Source organism: Cololabis saira, chromosome 9 (genome assembly GCF_033807715.1).
Source record: "Cololabis saira isolate AMF1-May2022 chromosome 9, fColSai1.1, whole genome shotgun sequence".
Lineage (NCBI taxonomy): Eukaryota > Metazoa > Chordata > Actinopteri > Beloniformes > Belonidae > Cololabis > Cololabis saira.
This window is the reverse complement of record NC_084595.1, coordinates 6,342,611-6,369,128: the sequence shown is the minus strand read 5'-3', so window position 1 is coordinate 6,369,128 and position 26,518 is coordinate 6,342,611. Positions and strand designations below refer to the sequence as shown.

General features: G+C 38.1%; 1 protein-coding gene across 2 annotated transcripts in view; it reads right to left on the bottom strand.

The window, feature by feature from the left end:
• kat6a (K(lysine) acetyltransferase 6A) overlaps positions 1-26,518 on the bottom strand; it is a 74,135-nt gene that overhangs the window by 10,203 nt on the left and 37,414 nt on the right. For both annotated transcript variants that reach the window (XM_061730353.1, XM_061730354.1), the window contains exons 4-15: positions 24,182-24,297; positions 22,956-23,037; positions 22,569-22,680; positions 20,092-20,405; positions 16,102-16,214; positions 11,148-11,263; positions 9,358-9,499; positions 8,401-8,562; positions 6,036-6,129; positions 4,729-4,960; positions 2,479-2,680; positions 760-1,455 (exon numbers count right to left, since the gene is read on the bottom strand). In XM_061730353.1, coding sequence (XP_061586337.1) covers positions 760-1,455; positions 2,479-2,680; positions 4,729-4,960; positions 6,036-6,129; positions 8,401-8,562; positions 9,358-9,499; positions 11,148-11,263; positions 16,102-16,214; positions 20,092-20,405; positions 22,569-22,680; positions 22,956-23,037; positions 24,182-24,297 — 2,381 coding nt within the window. The remainder of the gene's footprint in view (positions 1-759; positions 1,456-2,478; positions 2,681-4,728; positions 4,961-6,035; positions 6,130-8,400; positions 8,563-9,357; positions 9,500-11,147; positions 11,264-16,101; positions 16,215-20,091; positions 20,406-22,568; positions 22,681-22,955; positions 23,038-24,181; positions 24,298-26,518) is intronic.

Below are 26,518 nucleotides of genomic sequence, written 5' to 3'. Positions count from 1 at the left end.
CCGAAAGAAAGAAAGAAATTCCGAAAGAAAGAAAGAAATTCCGAAAGAAAGAAAGAAATTCCGAAAGAAATTCCGAAAGAAAGAAAGAAAGAAATTCCAAAAGAAATTCCGAAAGAAAGAAAGAAAGAAATTCCAAAAGAAATTCCGAAAGAAAGAAAGAAAGAAATTCCGAAAGAAATTCCGAAAGAAATTCCGAAAGAAAGAAAGAAAGAAAGAAAGTCCGAAAGAAATTCCGAAAGAAATTCCGAAAGAAAGAAAGAAAGAAAGAAAGAAAGAAAGAAAGAAAGAAAGAAAGAAAGAAAGAAAGAAAGAAAGAAAGAAAGAAAGAAAGAAAGAAAGAAAGAAAGAAAGAAAGAAAGAAAGAAAGAAAGAAAGAAAGAAAGAAAGAAAGAAAGAAAGAAAGAAGGATAAATTCCCGTTAATACGTGTTTGTGTAACAAACATGGCGGATCTGAGTCATTCCAGTTTTGCAGTACAGGTGTAACTCATTTAATTGTTTTTTATCAATTCAATTTAATTGGTGTAGTTTATTATTTAGTATCTTTTAGAGCAGTGATTTGGCTCCAAAGACTGAATGTGGTGATAGATTTATAGTTACAAAAGTGGAGTTGAATTGGTATTTTTTTTATCGTCATTTTTATCATTATTAGGATAAATGCCAGAAATGATCGTGATAAATATTTCAGTCCATACCGCCCATCCCTAAATGCAGAATTGATTTTTAGTTGCATAACAGCAAACCGAAGCAGCATTTCTTACCTTGCACTTGAGCCCCATAGCTGGCTTGGTAAGAATTGGTGGGGAACATCCCCTGCTCTCCTCGTCATCTTCATCCTCCTCTTCTTCCTCCTCCTCCTCCTCCTCTTCTTCCTCTTCACTGCTTTCACTAAAGCAGCTCTTCCTGACGGGCTCGTTGAGCCTGGACATCACGGAGAGCTGGGTCAGCCCGTCGTCCGGCTCGTCCCCGAGCCTCGGCTTGGGCCCTCTCTTTTTCCTGGGGGGCCGCCCTCGCCGCGTGGGGCTTATGGACGGGTGTCGGGCCATGTTGAGCGCCTGAAAGGGCCCCGAGTCGGCCTGTCTGTCCAGGGAGAAAAGGGAGGGCGGGCTGTCGGCGGAGGTGGGCGGTTTCTCCTCCATCATCACCTCCTCGTCCTCGTCGTCTTTGTCTTCCAGCGGGCGGATCTTGGGCGGCCGCCCCACGCGCGGCGTGCTGTTCTTCACTTTGCCCCACGGCCAGTTCTTGGGCGGGCGTCCCCGGGGCCGGCGCTCCCCGTTGGCGGGAGGCGGCGGCCGCTGCGGTTCCGCCGGACAGCGGATGGGGGTGAAAGCTGGAGAACTTTGGCTGATGGGAAACTCCAAGAAGTCCTTTCTCTCCTCTTCCTCCTCCTCCTCTTCCTCGTCCCTCATGTCTTCTTGGTGCCAGGATGCCGACGCGCCTTTGTGACTCGGTTTGATCTATTCATGTTGCAAAAATGGAAAAAATAACTATTAAGAATAGGCCTGTGTTGAAAAGATCGATTCTCCGATTTTAAATAGATTCTCATATTAATTCCTAAAAATCGATTCATAAAGATCGATTTAAAAAAAAAAAAAAAAAAAAAAAAATGTTTTTTTTTGTTTATGCCCCAAAAAATTAATTTAACATTTGCAAACAGTACAATGATAACAAAACTTCACATTATGCAAGTTCACGTTGAATTATAACATATAAAGTAGGCCTGTGTTGAAAAAATCGATTTCCCAATTCTAAATCGATTCTCATATTAATTCCTAAAAATCGATTCATATGTCTAAAGATCGATTTTTTTTTCTTTATTTTTTTTTTCTTTTATTTATTTATGTATTTTTTTCTTATCATTACATTACAACTTTTTGTTATTTTTTTGTTTTTTCCCCAAAAAAGGAATATTTTGTTGGACACGAGAATAACTGGTGCCATGTTTTTTCCTTTAAATATGTTTAAAGGTATGAAAACATTAAAGTTTTCAGTTATAATTGCATAAATTGTCTATATTTCTTTGCTTTATATACTGTCTTGGGGTTACATTTGCATAAATGTTAAAAACCAAATTCTCATAAATGGGGAAAAAATAAAACCGATTTCTTTCGTCCTCTGTTTCCTCCCTGGATCTGTTTGATAATTCTGACCCACACGATGTTTCTGTTTCAGTTCTATCAGCATTCTGGGAGCTGATTGGTCCTTACAGCATCATTAACTGCAATACTTGCTGTTGAATCTCAATATAGTACTAGTATTAATATGTTGCATAACTACAGTCATATAATTCATGCAACAGCTGAAAAAACAGTTTTATTAACAGTAATCCAAATCAATAATGGATCAAAGCGTGATAATCGATTCTGAATCTTAAGAATCGGAATCGAATCTTGATATTTGAATCGATCCCCAGCCCTAATTAAGAATTGCCTTACAACTTGGAAAATGATCCGTCGTGCCAACAAATTCGACACATTTACCTCCTTGCGATTGTCTTTCTCTGGTTCTTCGTCCTCCTCCTCCTCCTCATCGTCGTCTCCCTCGGCGTCGGAGACCACGGTGTTTGTTACGATGACCGGAGTCCAGCGGAGACACTCGGGGTCGACGTCGAGCTGCCGCGGCCGGGCCTTGAGACGAGACATGTGGGTGGACACGACCTTGTCCCTTCGCACCAGCACGAGTCTGAAGAAAATAAATACAACATTTTTAAAAAGAGCTTAACAGCTGCATCTATGTTATTCTAGAGATGCACCGATCGATCGATCGGCAACCGAACTGTTTGAACTCCTCCCCTCTGGACGGCGCTACAGAGAACTGGACGCTAAAACCTCCAGACTCAGAGACAGTTTCTTCCCCCGAGCTGTTGCTCTGATGAATCTCATCACTCATAGTAATCAGAGTAATCAACCACTGTGCAATAATAATAATAATAATAATAACAATAATAACAGTAATTATAATAACACTATCATATGCTGTAACAATGCAGCTTCCAATAATCATGTCTACCTCATACTGCTGCACCTTTCACTTTATTGTATATACAGGACTGTCTCAGAAAATTTGAATATTGTGATAAAGTTCGTTATTTTCTGTAATGCAATTAAAAAAAAACAAAAATGTCATACATTCTGGATTCATTACAAATCAACTGAAATATCGCAAGCCTTTTATTATTTTAATATTGCTGATTATGGCTTACAGTTTAAGATTAAGATTCCCAGAATATTCTAATATTTTGAGATAGGATATTGGAGTTTTCTTAAGCTGTAAACCATGATCAGCAATATTAAAATAATAAAAGGCTTGTCATAATAATATGAGAATAAAGTCGTAAGATTACCAGAATAAAGTCATAATTTTTTGAGAATAAAGTCGTAATATTAAACATATTATAAATATAACTTCACAAGATGCTCAATAGTCCTCATTTTAACACAGGGAGAAGATGCTCTTCCTGTTAAGAGTTCTCATAAATTACCACTTTATTCTCATAAATTACCACTTTATTCTCATAAATTACCACTTTATTCTCATAAATTACCACTTTATTCTCATAAATTACCACTTTATTCTCATAAATTACCACTTTATTCTCATAAATTACCACTTTATTTTCATAAATTACGACTTTATTCTCATAAATTACCACTTTATTCTCATAAATTACCACTTTATTCTCGTAATGTTACGAATTTATTCTCGTAACGTTACGACTTTATTCTCGCAACATTATGACTTTATTCTCGTAATTTTACGACTTTATTCTCCTTATATTATGAATTTATTCTCGTAATTTCCCTTTTTTTTTTTTGTCTTAGTTTGCCCCTAACCCTCACGCAGGACGACAGTCGTGTCAGTCGCTTCACGAGTGACATTTGGAGCTCTAATGTGAAGAGTTTTGCTTCACTCACAACAGTTTCCTCACACGTGGCGGATGCTACCGCTAAGGCTTTATCAAACCTTAATAATTCATAATAATTTTTTTATTTTTAAGGTTTATTCCTTTTTCCTCAGGAAAACTAACGTTTATAGTTTACAACTTGTATCAACTCTAAGATCCTGATCGGTGCATCTCTATGTTATTCTAAATGCAAGTGTAAACTGGACGGATATGGTTAAGTGTACATAAATTGGAAGTATGTTTAAAATTAAAGTTTATTGTTGTTCTCACTTTGTTGTTTGTAGCACAAACACACACTGCAAAAATTCAACAAGAATATTTGTCTTATTTCTAAATAAAATGTCTAATTTGTAGTCAAATAATTTCATTACACTTAAAACAAGACTCATCACTGGAAAGAAAACAACAATTTTCACCTGTTTCAAGTAGATTTTCACTTGAAATAAGTAGAAAAATCTGCCAGTGGAACAAGATTTTTCTTTTTGCTTTTAATAAAAAAATAAATATTGTCCCACTGGCAGATTTTTCTACTTATTTCAAGTGAAAATTTACTTGAAACAGGTGAAAATAGTCAAATAAGTTATTTTTCTGGTAATGACTTGTAATGAGATGTTTTTACTAAAAATGAGACATTTTAACTAGAAATAAGACAAATATTCCTGTTAATGTTTTGAGATTCTGCAGTGCAACCCTTTTCATGAATCATTGCTTTGAGCATTTTGTAACTAAGTGACAAGCAAGATTTCCTTTTGTCACTGACTTGTTGGCAGGAAACTAGATAATATGCAAATCCCGGGCGGATCTTTGTAATGTCGTCATGTCTAACCTGTCTCCTCGCTGCTCCAGCATGTTGAGGCTGTGCAGGGAGGACGTGATGTCCTGCGGGCAGATCCCCGTCAGCTTGCTAAGGTGCCGTATGCTGAGCTGCCGGTCGCGTAGCTCGTGCAGACACTCCAGCACGACGCTGCGCCAGTAGGCCATGTAGGACAGCCGGCCCAGGTCCGACAGGGGCTTCTCCGGAGATCCTGGCTGTCCCTCTCGCTTCGACAGCAGGTAGCCTGGAGAGCGACAACGACAAGACACCGTGAGCCGGATAAAAACAAGACGATCTGTCTTTTCAAGGGTTTGTTTTCTCTATCAAGGGGAGGAAGTGTCAGCGGTTATCTCTCCCCCGTTACTGGTGTGTTTGGCTTCAGAGTGCATCCTTGCATCCTTAATATGTGAAAAGATACATTTTTACTAGTAATAAAATTAAAGAGGCTAATTTTACATTTATTCACAAACTGTATTTAACTCCAAATAAAATGCACAAAATTTCAAAGGATATCTCTTCAAAATGTCCAAGATGTAAAAGAATCGATGGAACATTTGTGCATGTTTTGGGAATGTGATCTTTTAATACGTTTCTGGAAATCAATTAATTCCTTCACACAATCAGTATTAGAAATACATTTTGAGTTAAGCTCCAATTTGTATTTATTAAATGACACACTGGATCTTCAGTTAGACCGGAAAAAAAGCAGGATATTAATTATGATCACATACTTCGCTAAGAAATGCATACTTTTGCTTTGGAAAGATGATTCCCCTCCAACTTTCAAGTTTTTTTTGGATCAAATTTCAGTTTTTTTACCATTGGACAAATTAACTTTGGAAAAATACAACCGTGGTCGTATCTTTCAAGAATTTTGGTTTCCATTATTTTCAAAACTGGAGAATTTTTCCAAAGGGGACCAATGAGTATCTCTATTTTCGAACTTGTGCCTTATATGTATGTATGTTTGTATGTATGTATGGATATATATATATATATGCATCTGCTGCATATATATATGCAAGCGTCCGTATATATATATATATATATATATATATATATATATATATATGTTTGATATCTCTGTTGCTGCCATTATATATTTTTTTAATTTATTTATTATTTTTTTTAATATTTATTTAATTTTGTTCTCCCTTAATGTATGTTTTTTTTGTTGTTGTTTTGTTTTGTTTTTTCCCTAGGGTAATTATGGGGAGGGTAGGAATGTGGGTAGAATAGAAATCGTGAATGTGTAAATGTGAATTGTGAAAATTATTGTGAAATAAAAAGATATTAAAGAAAAAAGAGTGCATCCTTACTGAAGTCGATGAGGAAGCGTCCGTAGCCCTTGCGCTGGTACTGTGGAAGAATCATGATGCATGATACGTTGTATTTCTGTTGACAGTGCTTTTCCTGGAGAAGAGAAACATACGGACGTGTTCAGACATCGGGAGGGGGGGGGGGTAATGATGGAGCTGGTTGTGTGGATGTAAAGCAGAGGAGTTGATGTTGCCGTCTTTGCTCATTAACTGTGTTGTTGAGACATCACAAGCTAATGAGTTCACCTGCAGCCCACACACAACCAACTATGATATCTGCACATTTGTAAGAAAGATGTTTGCAGCAGATGCATTTTGATGTTGTGTTACGTGTTTGTTCTTGCTTTAGTAAGGGCCAATCCCAATACACCCCCTACTTTCTACCACAAGCCCTCATCCACTACCACTAGGCCCTTGTAATGTTCCCTAGGGATTGGGACACCACTTGCTACGTCACTGCGTGGTTTACGTTCGGGTACGTAAGCGACTGCGTAGTTACGTTTGCACAAACGTCACACCATATCAGGAAGCCCAGAGATAAAAGCCGTTTTAATTTCCGCTGTAGCGCTGTTAATATGCCACTTTATTAAGTTTTAAAATTTTTCAGGCGTAAAAGTAACCGTTAAGATCCCCAACCTGGGCTCAGTTTATCCAAATAACGCCTGTTAAGAAATTTGCTCCGTAGTTTTCGGGGATGAGAGAATCGCAGACGATTTGTGATTTATATTTACCGTATTTTCTGGACTATAAGCCGCTACTTTTTTCATAGGTTTTGAACCATGCGGCTTATACAAAGGTGCGTCTATTCTGTGGATTTTTCTTCCACCGCTCGGGGCGCTCTAACCGGAATTAGAATCAAAACTAAGACAAAATAAATGCAAAGAAGAATACGCTACTTCTTCTTTAGCAGATAGAAGTAGGTAGAAGCAGATTTCAAACAGATAAATAGATAAATAAATACTGGTTATTTTCTCTTGGTTCTGTCCTGTTTTAATCAGCAAAGTTGCTGCCGTGTTAAAAGACACTGTTAGGAAAGGATCCATTTAGGCACAAACATGTACATCATTTACAGTTCAAAATCCTTCTGTACATGTAGTAAATATCTAATCTAACAACATAAATATCTACGGCTTGCATCTTTTTTTTTGAATAGAGCGGATGCGGCTTATAGTCCAGAAAATATGGTAGATTTATTTACACGCGCCGTACGGTGTGCATCGCTGCGTACCCAATGCTGTAGGCTCTGCGTTGATTTAGGGCGGAACCATAAATTAGCCTTTATTCTGGCGTGATCTTCGCAACAACAGGCAAACGAGTGATAATGTACATTCACTGAGTGAATATTATGAAAATAAAATATATATTTCTTGCTAGAAATGTAATCAAAACGCATTTTTATGCAGAAACTAACTCAAAATATTTTATTCACAAAAAAATAAGAAATGTCCGCCATGTTTTTTTTAATTTATTCAGTCTGCAAATGATGACATAAAGCAGTGTCTCCCAACCTGGGGTCCGGGCCCCCCCTGGGGGGGCGCCAGAGATCTCTGGGGGGGCGCGAAACTTTGTCTGCTTTGAGGATATGCAGTTGTAAAAATTATATTTACACATGTTAAATAAATAAAGAAAATCATAATAACACAACTAATGGAATACAGTAATCCAAGTCTGTATAAACCCACTTAGAAATATATTTTGGTAATTTTAAAATACTAAGTTATTTATCAGGATAAAAACTTAAAAACGTATTATTATATCGTTATTCAACATTTAATTATACTACTACTCCGACAGGTTGTTAAAGGAAAAATGTTAAAAAATTTTCTCATATTAAAAGAGACATTTTTCAGAAATATTTTTATGTCCTTGCAATTATTTTTTGTGCGTATTTTATACATTGGTGACACAAAATGAAGGTGAGAAAAACAAAGTACAGGGTAAACCAAAGAGAAATGTATAAAAAAAAACATAATTAATGTTTAATTTTTTCAATTAAAAGGTTTGTAACGAATCACTTTACTCTTTTGGTACTAGTACGTACGGGTCGGGTGGCCCGGCTGGTCTTAGACACAAGTAGGGGGAAACAAGGAAAAAAGGTTGGGAACCACTGACGTAAAGCATTCTGGGAAATTTTTCTAGCCCTCGGTCGGCGAGTCAGTATCTGAAATCCCTCGCTATGAAGGGCTAGATTCATACACACTAACCCGTTATGTCCACTAGCCCTAGATGAAAAAGAGGAAATGGGACACCACTACCCTCAGGGGAACACGCAAAATTTAGGGGTAGTGATGAAAAGTAGGACTAGCGGGGGATTGGGACTGGGCCTTAATGTGGGTGTTGAGCAATTTAGTTAAAACCCGTGTACCTTAGAGAAGTAGCCGACAAGATGGCAACCTTTGTTGTCGTTCTGAGTCAGGACGTAGAAAAGGAACGGCTCCACGTCGTAGTAGAGCGTCTTGTGGTCCAGGAACAGCTTGGCCAACAGGCACAGGTTCTGACAGTATATCGTACTCACATTCCCATCGACCTGTGGTAGGACAGGCAGAAAAACTGAAATCAGTATCAACCCAGTGACTTTAAAAAAAACAACAATTTTAATGGCTACTCTCCAGTCCTTGAAACTCTACACTTTAGAGAATTACACATCTAAGTTGCTGCTCGGGAGTGAAACGAGGTTAAGTTGAGCAGAAGCTGGAATCAGGTTATGATCTTCACTGCGTCTCCTGAGACCCTGACAAGTGAGTAGAGGAGAGCAACAAAGAGAGGTAAAGAGAGCGATGGAGGGAGGCTGGGGCTGGCGGAGAGCCAGTTATCTCTGCTCCCTGATGAGGACAGACTGCAGAGCGGGGGAAAACAGAAGCTGCAGTGGTCACGGCCTGCACACAGCAATACACCGAATTAATGGGCCGCTGCGCTACAAGACCCAGAAGAGCTGCTTAACTGTACATAATGGATTAATAATTATTATATTATCCTGATAAAAAAAACAACAACTATCCCTCCCTTGTGATTATGAATTAACAAAATAATAATATTCTGGTTTCAGAAGGCAGAAATGTCAATCACCCATCGGAATAATCATAAAACTGGAAAGGAGCACTGCAGTGATGTCTCTCTCTCAAAACACATTTACTTCTGCTGAGAAAGTAACAATTGTTGGCTCATGGGGAGACGGTGAGGGAGGAAAAAATAAAATAAAAATGTAAAAAAGCTAGGCACGCACTAAAGGTTTTCATCCGTGGCCTGCCCCCTCGGTGTTGCAGCATCTTCTATCATTCAGATACTTCATCTTTTTCTCGTTCTTTGAATTGCACCTCCTCACCTCAAACACAGACACCTCATCCTTCCTGTAGATCTCGTTGGCAGGTGGGTGGAACCAGTTGCATTTCTTCATGTGCTGGTAGAGGATGCTGCGACTTTTCATGTAGCGTAGGCAGAACTCGCACAAGTAGAGCTTGGGTAGTCTGAAAAAGAGAAGGAGAAGGGAAGTGAAGCTCAATGGAGAAGTGAACTCTATAGGATGAACATCATGAGATATTTATGTAGAGTTTAAGCAAGAGTTTAAGCTAGAACAGAACTTATTGTGTCAAAATCAAAAGTATAGACAGGCCATTTGGAATTTTAGGATGAATAACAGCAGAATCCCAAAAGTCACTGGAAGGTATAAAGGTTATTATTATTATTATAATAATAAAGGGGTGTCAAATGTGCGGCCTGCGAGAAGTTTCCAACGCAAAAAAATGAAATGTTAATTTACTAAAAAGGAAGGCATAAATAATTGCCATGAATCGCAGCATATCCGATAATATATTTCTTCTACAAATCCATCGTTATTGCACAAAGAGAGCAGTTTTCGAAATTTTTTTAGTTTTCTAGAATGCATTTGCCGATTTTATTCCTTTGTAGACGGTCGTTTATTTTTATTAACTGACTACTATTATATATTTTCGCAGGAAAAATATCACTGCTAAAAAAGATGATAGAAGATATTTATTCTGAGAATTTTGAGAGTTTTGAATACGAGGATAGTGACAAAGAAAAACAGTCAAAAAAGTGCTGACTTTTTCGGCACACTGGCGTAAATATCCGCGCCAATTTTTAAATATAAACACACGTAATTGTACTGGAAAAATCTCTAAATCAAAAAGAAACACTCTCGGATGTAATAAGAAAGATTTTGCTTTTAATTAAATTTCCTATAAAAAAGCCAAATATAAAAAAAACATACTTGTTTCTGTTTATCTTTATAAAATGATATTAAATATTTCATAATTTGAAAAAAAAACGAGAAATTTCAAGAAAAGATCCTGAAGAAATATATTTTACATAATTAGAGTGTAAACAAAGTGCATATTTCCTTTAAAATTAACTAAACTGATATTGGATTAGATAACAATAGTAAAAAAAAAAAAATTTGAAAAAAAAATGTTCGCACCGTTTTTGTTATTTTGAGCGTGCGGCCTGCGAAAAAAAAATTGGTCAAATCTGGCCCGCCAAACAAAATGAGTTTGACCCCCCTGGTCTAGATAGAAGTCAGATATTCTGTAACTCTGTAACGTCAACCGTATTGGAGATGAGTTTCATATTTTGTTTGAATGTAAAAATGTAAATATAATGAATGTCAGACAAAAATATTTACCAAAGTATTATACAAACCGACCATCTATGTTTAAATTGATTTTGTTACTTCAATCGAATAAGTTAAATGTTATTTATAAATTAGGCACCTTTTTGAAGAATGTCCTTCCTCTGTTTAAATGATTTTTATTTTGCCAAATTGAGTATTTTAGTTGAACCTGTACAGTCCGCCACTTGCTATAAATGTACAAATGTTTGTGTTCTTTTGCTCCGTACCATGTGATCACGGTCGTGAGTTAAAATAAATGATGATGATCAACAGAAGAGTGAAAAGTGGTGGTGCGTTTTAAACCGTGTGAAACAAGTCGATCCCTGACAGTTAATTACACCTGACAGGTTTTGGGCTGGTCACCTGCCAAAGTACATGATCCAACAAATACGCTTCATAACGGACTCCATTAAGTTTTGGGGCGTTTGTTTGTACGTACGAGCAGGACAGAGTCCAGAGCTGGATGTTTCAGTGCGTTATCTTACCTGCTGTATTCCTGCGGGTAGGGAGATGAATACCACGTCTGGATCTCAAACTTGCCAAACTCAATGACTGACGGACATCGCATCTGCGGGTCCGGTGGACCCGTCACCCCGACTTTCTGTGTGGGGGAAAACACAAGAGAAGAGAAGGGAAAGGGAGGGAGAGATGTCTCGGGTTAAGTTGAGCTTTCTAATAGTGTTGTCCCGATCGATTGACTGATCAGGCCCGATCACGGCATTTTCAAAACATCGATATCGGCCAAAAACGTATCGGGACATACCTAGTTATTAATGTTTTTAATATATATTACCGTATTTCCGCACTATAAGGCGCACTAAATATATGGTGAAATACCGACTATAGTGGCTGGGGTTGAGTTACGTATCTACCTGATGGAGCTGCGCTACAGGAAATGCTACAAAATCCTACAGCAAATGCAAAAAAAAAAAAAAAAAAAAAAGAAGAAAAGTACCGTATGTCAAACTTTATTAACAAAATAAAAACCAGCTTTGCTCCGTCTCGTCAAAGTCTCCATTATGCGAGTCAGCGTCGCTGCTGTCGTCTTGAACGTCTGTGACGATTCCTGACGTTTTTAGCGCCGTTACCTCGGCGACACCAACTACATTACCCACAATCCCCCTGACTACAGCAACAGAAATTACCGTAATGATCATGTATAAGGTAGGGCTGGGTATCTATTCAAATGTCAAGAATCGATTCGATTCCGATTCGATTATCATGATTCGATTCGATATTGATTTGGCTTAGTGTTATTTAAAATGTTTTTTGAGCTGTTGCCTGAATTATATGACTGTAAAATAACTAGTGAAATAATAATTTCACAATAATTATTGTGAAATAACTAAGAAATAAATAACTCAAACAGGCCTTTCAATATCCATTTAAAGTGCAATAAAGAAAGAAATTGCAACAGTTCATGCAGTAAACAAATCATTTTAGCTTATCTAATTTATTCCGTCACCACGCACACATATTGCCATGAAGCACCTGGCATTTTACAGAAGTGTCATGACAAACTGTGTGTCCGACTACTGGGATCAAAGTTCACCTGGTGAAAATTATGGGGGGGGGGGGGGGGGGGGGGAAGAAAAAAAAAAAAAAAATCGATCTTTAGACATAAGAATCGATTTTTAGGAATTAATATGAGAATCGATTTTTTCAACACAGGCCTAAAATAACGCGCACTGCATTATAAGGCGCACTGCCGGTTTTTGAGAAAATTAAAGGCTTTTAGGTGCACCTTATAGTGCGGAAAATACGGTAAATCGTTTTATATATATCGTTGCATTTAACGTCACTTCCGGTCGGCGGCCGGAAGGGACGAAGTAAGCGAAACTAACATTGTTTCCATGTTTGAATTGTGAAATGTTCTATCTGTTCATGTTCATTAAGCTGCTGCTTCATTTCATCCATTCAGAATGTTGCACTAAGGTTAAGCCAAAAAGTATTTTAATTTTCTTGTGTTTGTGAGTTTGACTGGATGTCGTTCAACTACCTCTTTTGAAGTTAAATTTATTTATTTCTGTTATTGCACTATTCTGCACTTTTTGTTTTAGTTTACAATTTCATGTTTTTAAATTTTGTGGCACCAAAGCTGATAAGCTTTGTTGAAATAAATGTCCATGTTGTTCTCCAGTGGACAATAACAGAAACTTGGGATAATTTGAGTTTTAGTAGAGCTGGGTATTGATTCAAATGTCAAGAATCGATTCGATTCCGATTCTTAAGATTCAGAATCGATTATCACCATTTGATTCCATTCGATATTGATTTGGGTTAGTGTTGCCTGGATTATATGACTGTAAAATAACTATTGAAATAATAATTTCACAATAAATATTGTGAAATAACTAAGAAATAAATAACTCAAATAGGCATTTCAATATCCATTTAAAGTGCAAAAAAAGAAAGAAATTGCAACAGCTCAAGCAGTAAACTAATTATTTTAGCTTGTCTGATTTATTCTGTCACCAGACACAGCTGGACATGAAGCACCGGCATTTTTCAGGTATTTCATGACAAACCATGTCCGATAACAGAGAAACCAAACAAGCTATAGTAAATATAGATAATATGAACTTCATTGAACTAATATAACATTTAGAAATTTAAGCTGAAATGTCCAGCATTTTCTCTAAAGAAAAGTTCATTTAGTTCAGGAGTTTTCAAAACTACTGGGATTAAAGTTCACCAGGAAAAAATGTAATGAGAAAAAAATAAATAAATAAATAAATAATCAACAAAAAATAAATCTTTAGACATACAAATCGATTTTTAGGAATTAATATGAGAATCGATTTAGAATCAGAAAATCGATTTTTTCAACACAGGCCTAAGTTTTAGTCCTCTTTTATTTTCCTTTAATTCATTGCCAAAATGTATCCGATTGGGGAAAAAGTATCGGAAATGTACCGGGAGCCACAAAAAGTGATTGGATCGGGAAAAATCGGGATCGGCAGAAACTCAAACTTAAGTGTTCGGGAGTTAAAAAATCCTGATCGGGACGACCGTACTTCCTAACCCCTGACCGAGTAGACGGACGACACACACGAGCAGATCCAGAAACACGCAGGAACGTTTTGGCCGCTCAAAGACCAGGCTACCTGCAGAAATGAGCTGGGAGTAGGGCTGGGCGATATATCAAGATTTTAATATATATCGATATATTTTCAAACGCGATATGGTACGAGACAATATCGTTTATTAAAAAAATAAAATAATAAAAAAAATAAAATTACATTTTTTTTTTTTTTTTTTTATGATTTTGATATAGCTTATTTTGTGACAAATTGACTTGAATGTTTTATTTGAGATTTGCACAAATTTTTTGTTATTTGCACAACTGTCAACCTCAGTGGAAAAGTCTGCCTGTTACTGTCTACATTGTATTAATTGCACAGTGTATTTTAATTTAATTGTTATGCAGGAAAGGGATATTTGTTTTATTTTATTCAAGAAGCATTTTTATTCTATATATGCAGGCAGTTTATTTTTATTTCATTTGTTTTATACATGTTGATATTGTGCAGACCTCTGTTAATAAAGGAACCTGTGTGACATTTGGCACGAGGCTTTGTATTAAAACTGACTGTTTTTTTAAGGGTTTGCCTCAGAATAAATGAAGCTAACAGAGATGCTAACAGAGATGCTATGCTATAATGCTTTGGGGGAAACCCCAATTATGGCACAGAAAAAATATCGATATATATCGAGTATCGCCATTCAGCTAGAAAATATCCAGATATGACTTTTGGTCCATATCGCCAGCCCTAGCTGGGAGTGGATCAGTCACAACACACTGCCTCTTTACAGACCGGTGTCAACATCCCCGGCTGCAGTTCATGACGATCACGTCCTCCACTTTACTGCTGCTCAGCCACGATAATCAGCTTTTTCACAGTTCAATAACTGCCTTGCCAGGATCAAACACTTTGGTACTACTGTGGGAATTCCAGTGAGGATGTAAGAGCGTTTCAAAATGACTCCCGTGATGCCAGCAAAACTCCCCCTGTCTGGCCACTTTACTGCCTTTAACATTAAGGAAGTGAATTGATGTTTACTCTCTAACTACTGGCAAACCTGTAAGGGACTGACACTAAAGTTTATGTGAGACGTGACGGATCGCCCGTCCACTCCTGGATGTGTTTGGACTAACCAGCCCTGCCCTTGCAGTCACGGAGCACGCGTCGCCATCAATCACTGGGAGAATGTAAAGTTCAAGCAAATTTACAGCAGCGGATACGCTGTGGCTTTTGTCCTCCAATCACCCCCTTTTCATTTGCATTTACTGGTCCCTCAAAACTCAAAAACTCAAACTTCTGACCCCCGATATATTCTGCATTTATCATCCGGCTCCAGCCTCCGTCCGCGACATCCGCCGCCCCGGACAATTTTAATATCCGTGCTGAATCTGTCAGTTTCTCTATGCAGAATCAATTACTTTTCACCGCTGGAACTCGTACGATCTCACAGCTCATTGACTTTTCCACCCACGGAGGTGCAAGCTTTCCTGGAGAAAAATTCAAGCCAACAGCTTCACCTCTTACAAACCGCCGGCTGCTCACTCTGCTTTCTGATTCTGACTGCGTTCACGTGACAGTCCGGGCCGGCGGATGTTCCCAGGTCACTCCCAGGTTACCGTGCTAAGCCAGTCTTACCTCACCATCTTTTTTAGCTTCTCTACGGCCGCTGAAGGCTAGAGAATGATGAGCAGTGTCCGTGCAGAGGTGTCTTCAGTATTCACATTCATTACTCAGGTAGAAGTATAGATACTAGAGTTTAAAAATACTCTGTAGAAGTTGAAGTATCAACTCAAGTTTTTTACTCAAGTTAAAGTATAAAAGTACTGGTTTCAAAACTACTTAAAGTGTAAAAGTAATGTAAGAGGGGAAAAGCCATTAAGGACAAAAGCCATTGAAAATGAATGTATCTTAGTATAATGTAAATATATTAAAGAAGCATATATGTGTACTATTGAGCATTAACATGTGTTTCAGAGAGCAGCAGATATGATGACTAGTTGTCTATAAGTATTGTAATGGTGCAAAAAGTCAAACTTCATGTTCATGTTATCATTTATCCTAACCTTTATTGGAATGTACATCCAAGTTTAGTTGCAGGAATCTGAGGGAACGGATGTAAGAACAAAACTGGACAAGAACATCTGAAACAACCACAACCAAATTCACTCTATCCGGATGGAGCAATTTAACTGGATAGTTTTTATTAAAGGCCGAAATGAAATAGAGTAACGAGGCTGTTTTTAAAATGTAAGGAGTAAAAAGTACAGATAATTGTGTGAAAATGTAAGGAGTAAAAGTAAAAAGTCGTCTGAAAAATAATTACTCCAGTGAAGTATAGATAACCAAAATTTCTACTTAAGTAAGGTAACGAAGTATTTGTACTTCGTTACTTGACACCTCTGTATCCGTGTACCTGTAGCGCCAGCTCCTGGATACGTCTGAACAGTTCGATGTCTTTTTCCGTCAGGTTCTCGTGCCCGGGCAGTTTTTCATCTTCGTCACGCCAGTCGCTGCCGTCCTGATTGTCTGAGGAAGGAAAAAACGCAGCGGATGTGAATGCAAATCCAGCGTCAGAGCTGGTACTAAAGCACAATCAATTCACATGAACATTCAACACTTCACTGTATTTCACAACTACAAAGATGATGTTTTTCACAATCTCTCTTTTTCTTTTTAACCCTTGTGCTGTCTTCAGGTCAAGGAAGGAGGAAGGGAAGAAGGGAGGGAGAAAAGAAGGAAAGAAGGAATGAAGAAAGGAAGGACAGAAGGAAGGAAGGAAGGGAGGAAAGAAGGAAGGAAGGAAGGAAAGGAGGAATGAAGGAAGGGAGGAAAGAAGGAAGGAAGGAAGGAAAGAAGGAAGGGAGGAAAGAAGGAAGGAAAGAAGGAAGGAAGGAATGAAGGAAGGGAGGAAAGAAGGAATGAAGGGAGGAAAGAAGGAAGGAAGGAAGGAAGGAAGGAAGGGAGAAAAGAAAGAAGAAAGGAAGGAAGGAAGGGAGAAAAGAAGGAAGGAAGGAAGGAAGGAAGGAAGGAAGGAAGGAAGGAAGGAAGGAAGGAAGGAAGGAAAAAAAGAATGAAGGGAGGGAGGAAAGAAGGAAGGAAGGAAGGACGGAAGGAAAGAAGGGAGAAGGAAGGAAGGAAGGAAGGAAGGGAAAAGGAAGGAGAGAGCAGGAGGAAGGAAGGAAGGAAGGAAGGAAGGAAGGAAGGGAGGAAGGAAGGAAGGGAGAAAAGAAGGAAGGAAGGAAGGAAGGAAGGAAGGAAGGAAGGAAAAAAAGAATGAAGGGAGGGAGGAAAGAAGGAAGGAAGGACGGAAGGAAAGAAGGAAGGAAGGAAGGAAGGAAGGAAGGAAGAAAAGAAGGAAGGAAGGAAAGGAGGGAGGAAAGGAAGGGAGGAAAGAAAGAAGAAAGGAAGGAAGGAAGGAAGGGAGAAAGGAAGGAAGGAAGGAAGGAAGGGAGAAAAGAAAGAAGAAAGGAAGGAAGGAAGGGAGAAAAGAAGGAAGGAAGGAAGGAAGGAAGGAAGGGAGGGAGGAAAGAAGGAAGGAAGGAAGGAAGGACGGAAGGAAGGAAGGAAGGAAGGAAGGAAGGAAGGAAGGAAAGAAGGGAGAAGGAAGGAAGGAAGGAAGGAAGGAAGGAAAGAAGGGAAAAGGAAGGAGAGAGCAGGAGGAAGGAAGGAAGGAAGGAAGGAAGGAAGGAAGGAAGGAAGGAAGGAAGGAAGGAAGGAAGGAAGGAAAAAAAGAAGGAAGGGAGGAATGAAGGAAGGGAGGAAGGAAAGAAGGAAGGGAGGAATGAAGGAAGGAAGGAAGGAAAGAAGGAAGGAAAGAAGGAAGGAAGGAAGGAAGGGAGGAAAGAAGGAAGGAAGGAAGGAAAGAAGGAAGGAAAGAAGGAAGGAAGGAAGGAAGGAAGGAAAGAAGGTAGGAAAGAAGGAAGGGAAAAAAGAATGAAGGAAGGAAGGAAAGAAGGAAGGAAGGAAGGAAGGAAGGAAGGAAGGAAGGAAGGAAGGAAGGAAAGAAGGGAGGAAAGAAGGAAGGAACGAAGGGATGGAGAAAAGAAGGAAGGAAGGAAATAAGGGAAGGAAGGGAAAAAAGAATGAAGGAAGGGATGGAGAAAAGAAGGAAGGAAGGAAAGAAGGAAATAAGGAAGGAAGGGAGGAAAGAAGGAAGGAAGGAAAGAAGAAAACAAGGAAAGAATGTACAAGGGGAGAAAGGACGGAAAGAAGGAAGGAAGGAAGGAAGGAAGGAAGGAAGGAAGGAAGGAAGGAAGGAAGGAAGGAAGGAAGGAAGGAAGGAAGGAAGGAAGGAGAGAGCAAGAGGAAAGAAGGATAGGAGAATTAGGTCATTTTGACCCAAAGACAGTACAAGGGTTAAACTTAATTTTTATTTATTTTTATTATTTATTACAGACATTCCTTGACAACATCACAGAATATACATGAAGGCGTTAAAGACAGTAACAAAATGGGCCCAGTGGGGTCTAGAAAGTTGAATAAAATTGATAAATGAAAAATAATAAATAAATAAATAAATGGACGCGTACCCCGGACCTTGCAATAGAGCCATCTCCTCTCAAAAACATCAGACCTTAATTGTAATGGAGCAGTTAAAGCCTCCATTCCATAAACCTCCTTCTGTTTCCACTGTGTATTCAACCACTTTATTGTCACCATTTTCCCAGCAGTCATCAAGAGTAAATGTTGTACATGTCCCTTGTGTAACTGCCTTCAGGAGTCGGATCTAAAAGAAACTGACTTGGGGTGAATAGTATATTAATTCCCATAACTGTATCTCACTCTTTAACCCCTTCCAAAAAGGCAATATCATTGGGCAATCCCAAAATATATATGAGTGGTGGCCAATCCCTCCACATTTTCTCCAGCAGTTTATTAACCGCTGGGTTATTTGAACATTTAGAGACCACAGAGGGCGTTAAAGAACCTAGTCTTCATCTTCCAGTCAAACTCCTTCCACATATTACTATTGATGCCTTTATGACGTCCCATCGTTTCCCCCATTCCCCTTCTTCAATTATAATATTTAACTCCAGCTCCCATTTGTTTTTAACCCTTTTGCTGTCAAGGAAGGAGGAATGGAAGAAGGGAGGAAAGAAAGAAGGAAGGAAAGAAGGGAGGAAAGAAGGGAGGAAGGACGGAAGGAAGGAAGGAAGGAAGGGAGGAAGGGAGGAAGGAAGGGAAAAAAAGAAGGAAGGGAGGAAAGAAGGAAGGAAGGAAGGAAGGAAGGGAGGAAAGAAGGAAGGAAGGGAAAAAAGAAGGAAGGAAGGGAGGAAAGAAGGAAGGAAGGAAGGGAGGAAAGAAGGAAGGAAGGAAGGAAGGGATGGAGAAAAGGAAGGAAAGAAGGGAGGAAAGGAAGGGAGGAAAGAAAGAAGGAAGGAAAGAAGGGAAAGAAGAAGGGAGAAAAGAAAGAAGGAAGGAAGGAAAGAAGGGAGGTAGGAAGGAAGGAAAGAAGGAAGGAAGGAAAGAAGGAAGGAAGGAAGGAAGGAAGGAAGGAAGGGAGGAAAGAAGGAAAGAAGGGAGGAAAGAAGGAAGGAAGGAAGGGAGGAAGGGAAAAAAGAAGGAAGGAAGGGAGGAAAGAAGGAAGGAATGAAGGAAGGGAGGAAAGGAAGGGAGGAAGGAAGGGAGGAAAGGAAGGGAGGAAAGAAAGAAGGAAGGAAGGAAGGAAGGAAGGAAGGAAAGAAGGAATGAAGGAAGGAAGGAAGGAAGGAAGGAAGGAAAGAAGGAATGAAGGAAGGAAGGAATGAAGGGAGGAAAGAAGGAAAGAAGGGAGGAAAGAAGGAAGGAAGGAAGGAAGGAAGGAAGGGAGGAAAGAAGGAAGGAAGGGAGGAAAGAATGAAGGAAGGAAGGAAGGAAGGAAGGGAGGAAAGAAGGAAGGAAGGAAGGAAGGAAGGGAGGAAAGAAGGAAGGGAGGAAAGAAGGAATGAAGGAAAGGAGAAAACAAGGAAAGAATGTACTAGGGGAGAAAAGAAGGAAGGAAAGGAGGAAGGAAGGAAGGAAGGAAGGAAGGAAGGAAGGAAGGAAGGAAGGAAGGAAGGAAGGAAGGAAGGAAGGAAGGAAGGAAGGAAGGAAGGAAGGAAGGAAGGAAGGAAGGAAGGAAGGAGAGAGCAGTAGGAAAGAAGGAACAGGAGAATTAGGTCATTTTGACCCTAACACGGTACAAGGGTTGATATAAAAAGTGTCTGATTTATCCAGGAGCAGATTTCTGTATATGTGGGAAACTTGCTTCTTACTTTATTTTATGTTTAGTTAAGTTAATAAAAGTAAATTTCCATGTTTGCTGGAGCATGTTTGATTATATTCCAATCTGCATGGTTTGTAATGTAATGTTTTTCGCAATTTCTACATACGTTTGTCTTATTATTTAACTTCACCGGGCCGTCTGTGCTGATCCCATCCTTACCTCCTCTATCATCTCCGTCTTTCCTATTGGCCTTTTTCCGAATGCGGCACTGCTGCGAGTAGTCCACCACCTCCTGCCGGGCCTTACGGCCTTCTGGCGACGGCGTGAAGAACTTTGTGAGGGCGTCGATGAGGCCCTTGGTCTTGTTGTTGAAGCGAAGGCTGCCACTCGAGTGCTCGTCGTCCCCGCGCATGGAGAAGAGCAGCCGGTCGTCGCCGGGATAGCCCTCGCAGGACGAGCTGGAAGAAGAGTGGGCCGAGGTGGAGCGCTTTCTCCGGCCGCGGCCCCCCAGCTTCTTGAAGGGCCGGCCCGGCCTGGGGAGGAAGACGGGAGTCTGGTTAAGTACGGGTTAGAAGTAGGGGTGTAATATATCGTGCCACGAAATTTCGCGATACAAAAACGTCACGATATGTGTGGTGGAGGTGACAAAGTGTATCGCGATATTGGGTTATTAATATGAATCTATTGTGTTGACTAGTAACACACACCTGACCACAACTCGACCCGCGGACCAAAATTATTTTGATATTGCTAATTATGGTTTACAGTTTAAGATTAAGATTTTTTGAGATAGGATATTTGAGTTTTCTTAAACTGTAAGCCATGATCAGCAATATTAAAATAATAAAAGGCTTGCAATATTTCAGTTGATTTGTAATGAATCCAGAATGTATGACATTTTTTGCATTACAGAAAATAAAGGACTTTATCACAATATTCAATTTTCTGAGACAGTCCTGTATGTAAGGCTGGTGTAAATTTTGACTTTTCTCCACAAAATTTCGACTTTTCTCTCAAAATTTTTACTTTCATCTCAACATTTCGTCTTTTTCTCGGCCACCTACCCCCTTTTTTCTCAAGATTTCATCTTTTTCTGAAAATTTGTACTTTTTTCTCAAAATTTTTACTTTTTTTCTCAAAATTTTTACTTTTTTTCTCAAAATTTGTACTTTTTTTTCTCAAAATTTTTACTTTTTTTCTCAAAATTTGTACTTTTTTTCTCAAAATTTGTACTTTTTTTCTCAAAATTTTGACTTTCTCAAAATTGTGACTTTTTTCTCAAAATTTTGACTTTTTTCTCAACTTTTTTCTCAAAATTTTGACTTTTTTCTCAAACTTGTTGACTTTTTTCTCAAAATTTTGACTCAAAAACGGATATTTCCCCCTCTACGTTTTGAGAAATCCCATCATTTCCAGGAACCTGCAATAATAGCTAATAATAGTTAAGGTGCTATGAGCAGCCAAACCTACAGGGGGCAGTGTAACGAAAAGATAAAGTCATGCTAGCCAATCAGAATCCTGGAAAAAAACATCAACAAATGACACGAGTAACTTCCAGTTACTTCCAAGATGGAACGAGAGTCTTTCGTTTGGAGTGACAGAGAAGTGGAGTTACTTTTACTTTTTAACCAATAGCACAGCCGCCTAGAAGTCTGTTCTTTTATACTTGTACTGTGTTTTTATATTTGTTTTTATGGTTTTTCTGCAATGACATATTGTTATGTGTCCTGTCAGTGTACGTCTATATTGTCACTGTCTTGTCCAAATGTATATACACTGTGGGCCTGGGGAGCATTGCAATTTTGAATCCTATGTATAAACCTGTACATATGGTTTTGACAAATAAAACTAACTTGAACTTGACTTGAACTTGAAGTGTGACTTTAGAATATAAAACAGGTCAAATACAAGAAAATATTGACGGTGGCCAAACAAATTGTAAACACAGGTTGCACTCATGACGCTGGTGACGTTTGTTCCGAAGCTTAAATGTCCGTTTCTCTCCGTTTACAAGCAAACGTGAAGACGGAGGTTTTTGCAAATCTCCACTTTGGCCGGAGTTTTCAGAAATGATCTTTTTTGGTGACTTTGAGCTTCGTTTTCGTGTAAACGAACAGCCAAAACGCATGAAAACACCACAGTTTTTGCTACCTGGAAACGGGGCCTAAAGCGTTATTTTTCATTTCATTTCAATTTTATTTATTCCGTATCATGGAAATGGTGGTTCACATACATTCCATTCCATGATCGAAAAGGGGGGCAAGAAGAAGAAAGCCTTATATTACAAGCCCCTTTCTCAAAAAAATAAAATACATATGAAGATGGTCTGTCCGTCTGTTTAACAGTCGCTGCTTATATAATACCAAAAAAATAATAATAATGAACAAAACAAAACAAAAAATAAGAAAACATACAAAATAACTCACCAACAACACCAAAAACAAAAAAACAACAAAAGATATTTTACCCGTTAAATTCATATTGTCTGATTATGTTGTCTTTATACAATTTCTTGAACTGGTGAATATTTTTACAATCCTTTAAATCAATTTTTTTTTTCTGTAATAAATTAATCGTAATTAACGCAATCAAGTCCCAGCCCTAATTGATACTGTTGCATGAATCCACCCAGTTCCCCTCTCTTTATCAGAAGCTCATTGTGGGGGATAGATATGCTTAAATCTGCAGCTCTTTACCTGTTCTTGGGACGTCCCGGTGCACTGTATCGTCGCTTGATTTGTGCCGCCCTTTCATGTAAAAGCGTCTTTCCCTTTTTCCTGGGTTGGCAGATTTGACAAATCCACATGCCTGGGAATAAAAACGAGACAAAGCATAGTGTGCATAGGGGAGGCTTAGTGGAGAGCAGATCTACTGCAGGTACCAGCATGCTTTAGGAAACATCCACTCTAGTAGCACTTAAACAGTGAGGCATTATAGCTGGACATAATTCAGGAAATGCTTTAATCCTTCAGATCTACTCTGACAGTTACAAAGAACAGCGTCTCAAGAGTTCTCAGGGAAGAGACCGGGAAAAGGCCATAAACAAGCCGCTAATGAGTTAATAGACAATCCGGTTCTCTTACCTTTTGGCATCCGTGTGAGGGGAGGATCGCAGCACTCCATGTGGAAGCCCCGGTCACACGAGTCGCAAAACAACATGTTGTCCTGCAGACGCACACAAGAACCAGCCGGCTTTAGATACTTTATTAAACCATTGATTCAGCTACTAATTCTACTCTTATTTAGTCAATACAGGACTGTCTCAGAAAATTAGAATATTGTGATAAAGTCCTTTATTTTCTGTAATGCAAAAATGTCATACATTCTGGATTCATTACAAATCAACTGAAATATTGCAAGCCTTTTATTATTTTATGTTTGCTGATCAAAAATTACAGTAGGGCTGTGCGATTAATCGATTTGAAATCTAAATCAGATTTATTAATCAAGACGATGTTAAAAAAAAGGAAAATGGATTTTCCTTTTTTGCAGCTGGCTGCATTACAGACAGAGCTCGTCTAGTCATCTTTGTTTGGTTAAGAAAATTGTAAATGTTGTCACTTTACTAAACTCAAGGAGGATTTACAGTATCTTTCAATTGCACTTCATTCCCAATAGGGAAATTTGTTTGCTATTTTTCTTTAAAAATAAAGATAAAATATTTGAAACAATTTATTCCATTGTCTTTTGTAGTTTTACCAAAAAAAATCGAAATCGAAAATCGGGTTTTCAGAGAAAAAAAAAAAAAATCTGGATTTTATTTTTGTCCAAAATTGCCCAGCCCTGGTTTACAGCTTAAGAAAACTCAAATATCCTATATCAAAAAATTTGAATATTCTGGGAATCTTAATCTTAAACTGTAAGCCATAATCAGCAATATTAAAATAATAAAAGGCTTGCAATATTTCAGTTGATTTGTAAAGAATCCAGAATGTATGACATTTTTTTTTATTTTTTTTTATTGCATTACAGAAAATAAAGAACTTTATCACAATATTCTAACTTTCTGAGACAGTCCTGTAAGTGTTGGTTAGTGTGATTAGTGCTGTAATAGCAGAGATACAGGACTCTTTTGATTTAAAAATAAAACTTTCACATGTTCTTGCAAACATATTATTATTGTTTCACAGTTAAAATAAAGTCCCACTTGACAAGAAAAAAAAAAAAAAAAAGGAGTGTGAAATCATATCCAGACGGACTAAAATAGCTCATTCTTGGAACCCAGTTGTTTATCAGCATCACTTTCTGGCACTGAAGTGAACAAGATGTTGTCTGACTGCCACTCTGCCATGTTTGCTCGTCCATTTACCGCATTTTTTCCTTGATCCTGACAGCTGCTGCAAGTCTTGCATTCGATGCACTGCCACCACAGCGCCTTGACCCTCATCGTGAGCTCGGGAGAGAATTTGAGACAGGACGGGTGGCCTGCAGGTAGAGACAAACACACACACACAAAAAGAAAGAAAAACAAGTATGTCATCATCTTGCAGTCTGGTTTTTTTAGTCTCTGCTGAATGACAGTACTGACCCACTTGTGTCATTCAGGGAGAGAAGAAGAAGAAGAGGAGGAAAAAAACCCCTCTTCTTTTGGAACTTCAAAGTCTTTGCTGAATCAAACCTGGCTGAAAAGAGTGTGTTCAAACACAGAAATGCCAGTCTGTCAGAATTGTACTTTCCTCTGCTGGAACGGTGAAGGAAAAAGATGGCTTGTCTGAAACAGAAATCTTCCGATGGTGGAAGAGGATCGCCATCTCTACTTGGTTTTCAACTGCTGTGTCGAGCCTTTACGTTTAGAGCTTTACATCTACAAATTAGGGATGGGCGGTATGGACTAAAAAATGTATCACGATAATTTCTGGCATTTATCCTGATAACGATAAAAAAATAGCAATACAAAAACGTCATCAACGGGAATTTATCCTTCTTTCTTTCTTTCTAGGCTCATTTCTTTCTTTCTTTCTAGGCTCATTTCTTTCTTTCTTTCTAGGCTCATTTCTTTCTTTCTTTCTTTCTAGGCTCATTTCTTTCTTTCTTTCTTTCTTTCTTGGCTCATTTCTTTCTTTCTTTCTTTCTTTCTTTCTTTCTTGGCTCATTTCTTTCTTTCTTTCTTTCTTTCTTTCTTGGCTCATTTCTTTCTTTCTTTCTTTCTTTCTAGGCTCATTTCTTTCTTTCTTTCTTTCTTTCTAGGCTCATTTCTTTCTTTCTTTCTAGGCTCATTTCTTTCTTTCTTTCTTTCTTTCTAGGCTCATTTCTTTCTTTCTTTCTAGGCTCATTTCTTTCTTTCTTTCTTTCTTTCTTTCTTTCTTTCTTTCTTTCTTTCTTTCTTTCTTTCTTTCTTTCTTTCTTTCTTTCTTTCTTTCTTTCTTTCTTTCTTTCTTTCTTTCTTTCTTTCTTTCTTGGCTCATTTCTTTCTTTCTTTCTTTCTTGGCTCATTTCTTTCTTTCTTTCTTGGCTCATTTCTTTCTTTCTTTGTTTCTTTCTAGGCTCATTTCTTTCTTTCTTTCTAGGCTAATTTCTTTCTTTCTTTCTTTCTTTCTAGGCTCATTTCTTTCTTTCTTTCTTTCTAGGCTCATTTCTTTCTTTCTTTCTTTCTAGGCTCATTTCTTTCTTTCTTTCTAGGCTAATTTCTTTCTTTCTTTCTTTCTTTCTTTCTTTCTTTCTAGGCTCATTTCTTTCTTTCTTTCTTTCTAGGCTCATTTGTTTTTAAAGTCGCATGTGTTGAAATTCTGGGACATTGTCAAACTAAAAACTCTTCAAATCATATTCAAAGCGAGAACTGATTCACTTCCAGGGAATCTACAGAAAATGTTTTGTGACAGGGAGGGGGGTTATAATTTAAGAGGAAAATTTAATTTCAAAAAACAATGTTTTCATTCTAAAAGGAAAAGCATGTGTATCTCAGTTGTTGGAGTGGATTTATGGAATGGGTTGGGTGATGGGTTGAAGCAATGTACAAATATAAATCCATTTAAAAAACGGTACAAAAAGGAAGTTCTGGGAAGTTATTTGGTTGAGGAGGATTTATGTTAAGGCAATATGGTGTTTGTTAGCTGGTTAGGTGCAAAGGCACAACTAATGGGAAAATTGGTAGCCTATTAGGTAATTGCAGCTATTTATTATTAACATTTATGTTTAATTTATGATGTAACAAAGGGGCAGGGTTAAATAAGTTTTACTTCAACCTGCTCCTTTTCGGACACTGTTTTTTTTGCCCTGTTTTTATTACGTTTTTGTTGCTTTTTTTTCTGTATGTTTTGAATTTGTTTTAAAATCTTATATTTTTTTTATGTGTTCGAAATAAACAATCAATCAATCAATCAATAAATTTCTTTCTTTCTTTCTTTCTTGGCTCATTTCTTTCTTTCTTTCTTGGCTCATTTCTTTCTTTCTTTCTTGGCTCATTTCTTTCTTTCTTTCTTGGCTCATTTCTTTCTTTCTTTCTTTCTTTCTTTCTTTCTTGGCTCATTTCTTTCTTTCTTTCTTTCTTGGCTCATTTCTTTCTTTCTTTCTTTCTTGGCTCATTTCTTTCTTTCTTTCTTTCTTTCTTTCTTTCTTTCTTTCTTTCTTTCTTTCTTTCTTTCTTTCTTTCTTTCTTTCTTTCTTTCTTTCTTTCTTTCTTTCTTTCTTTCTTTCTTTCTTTCTTTCT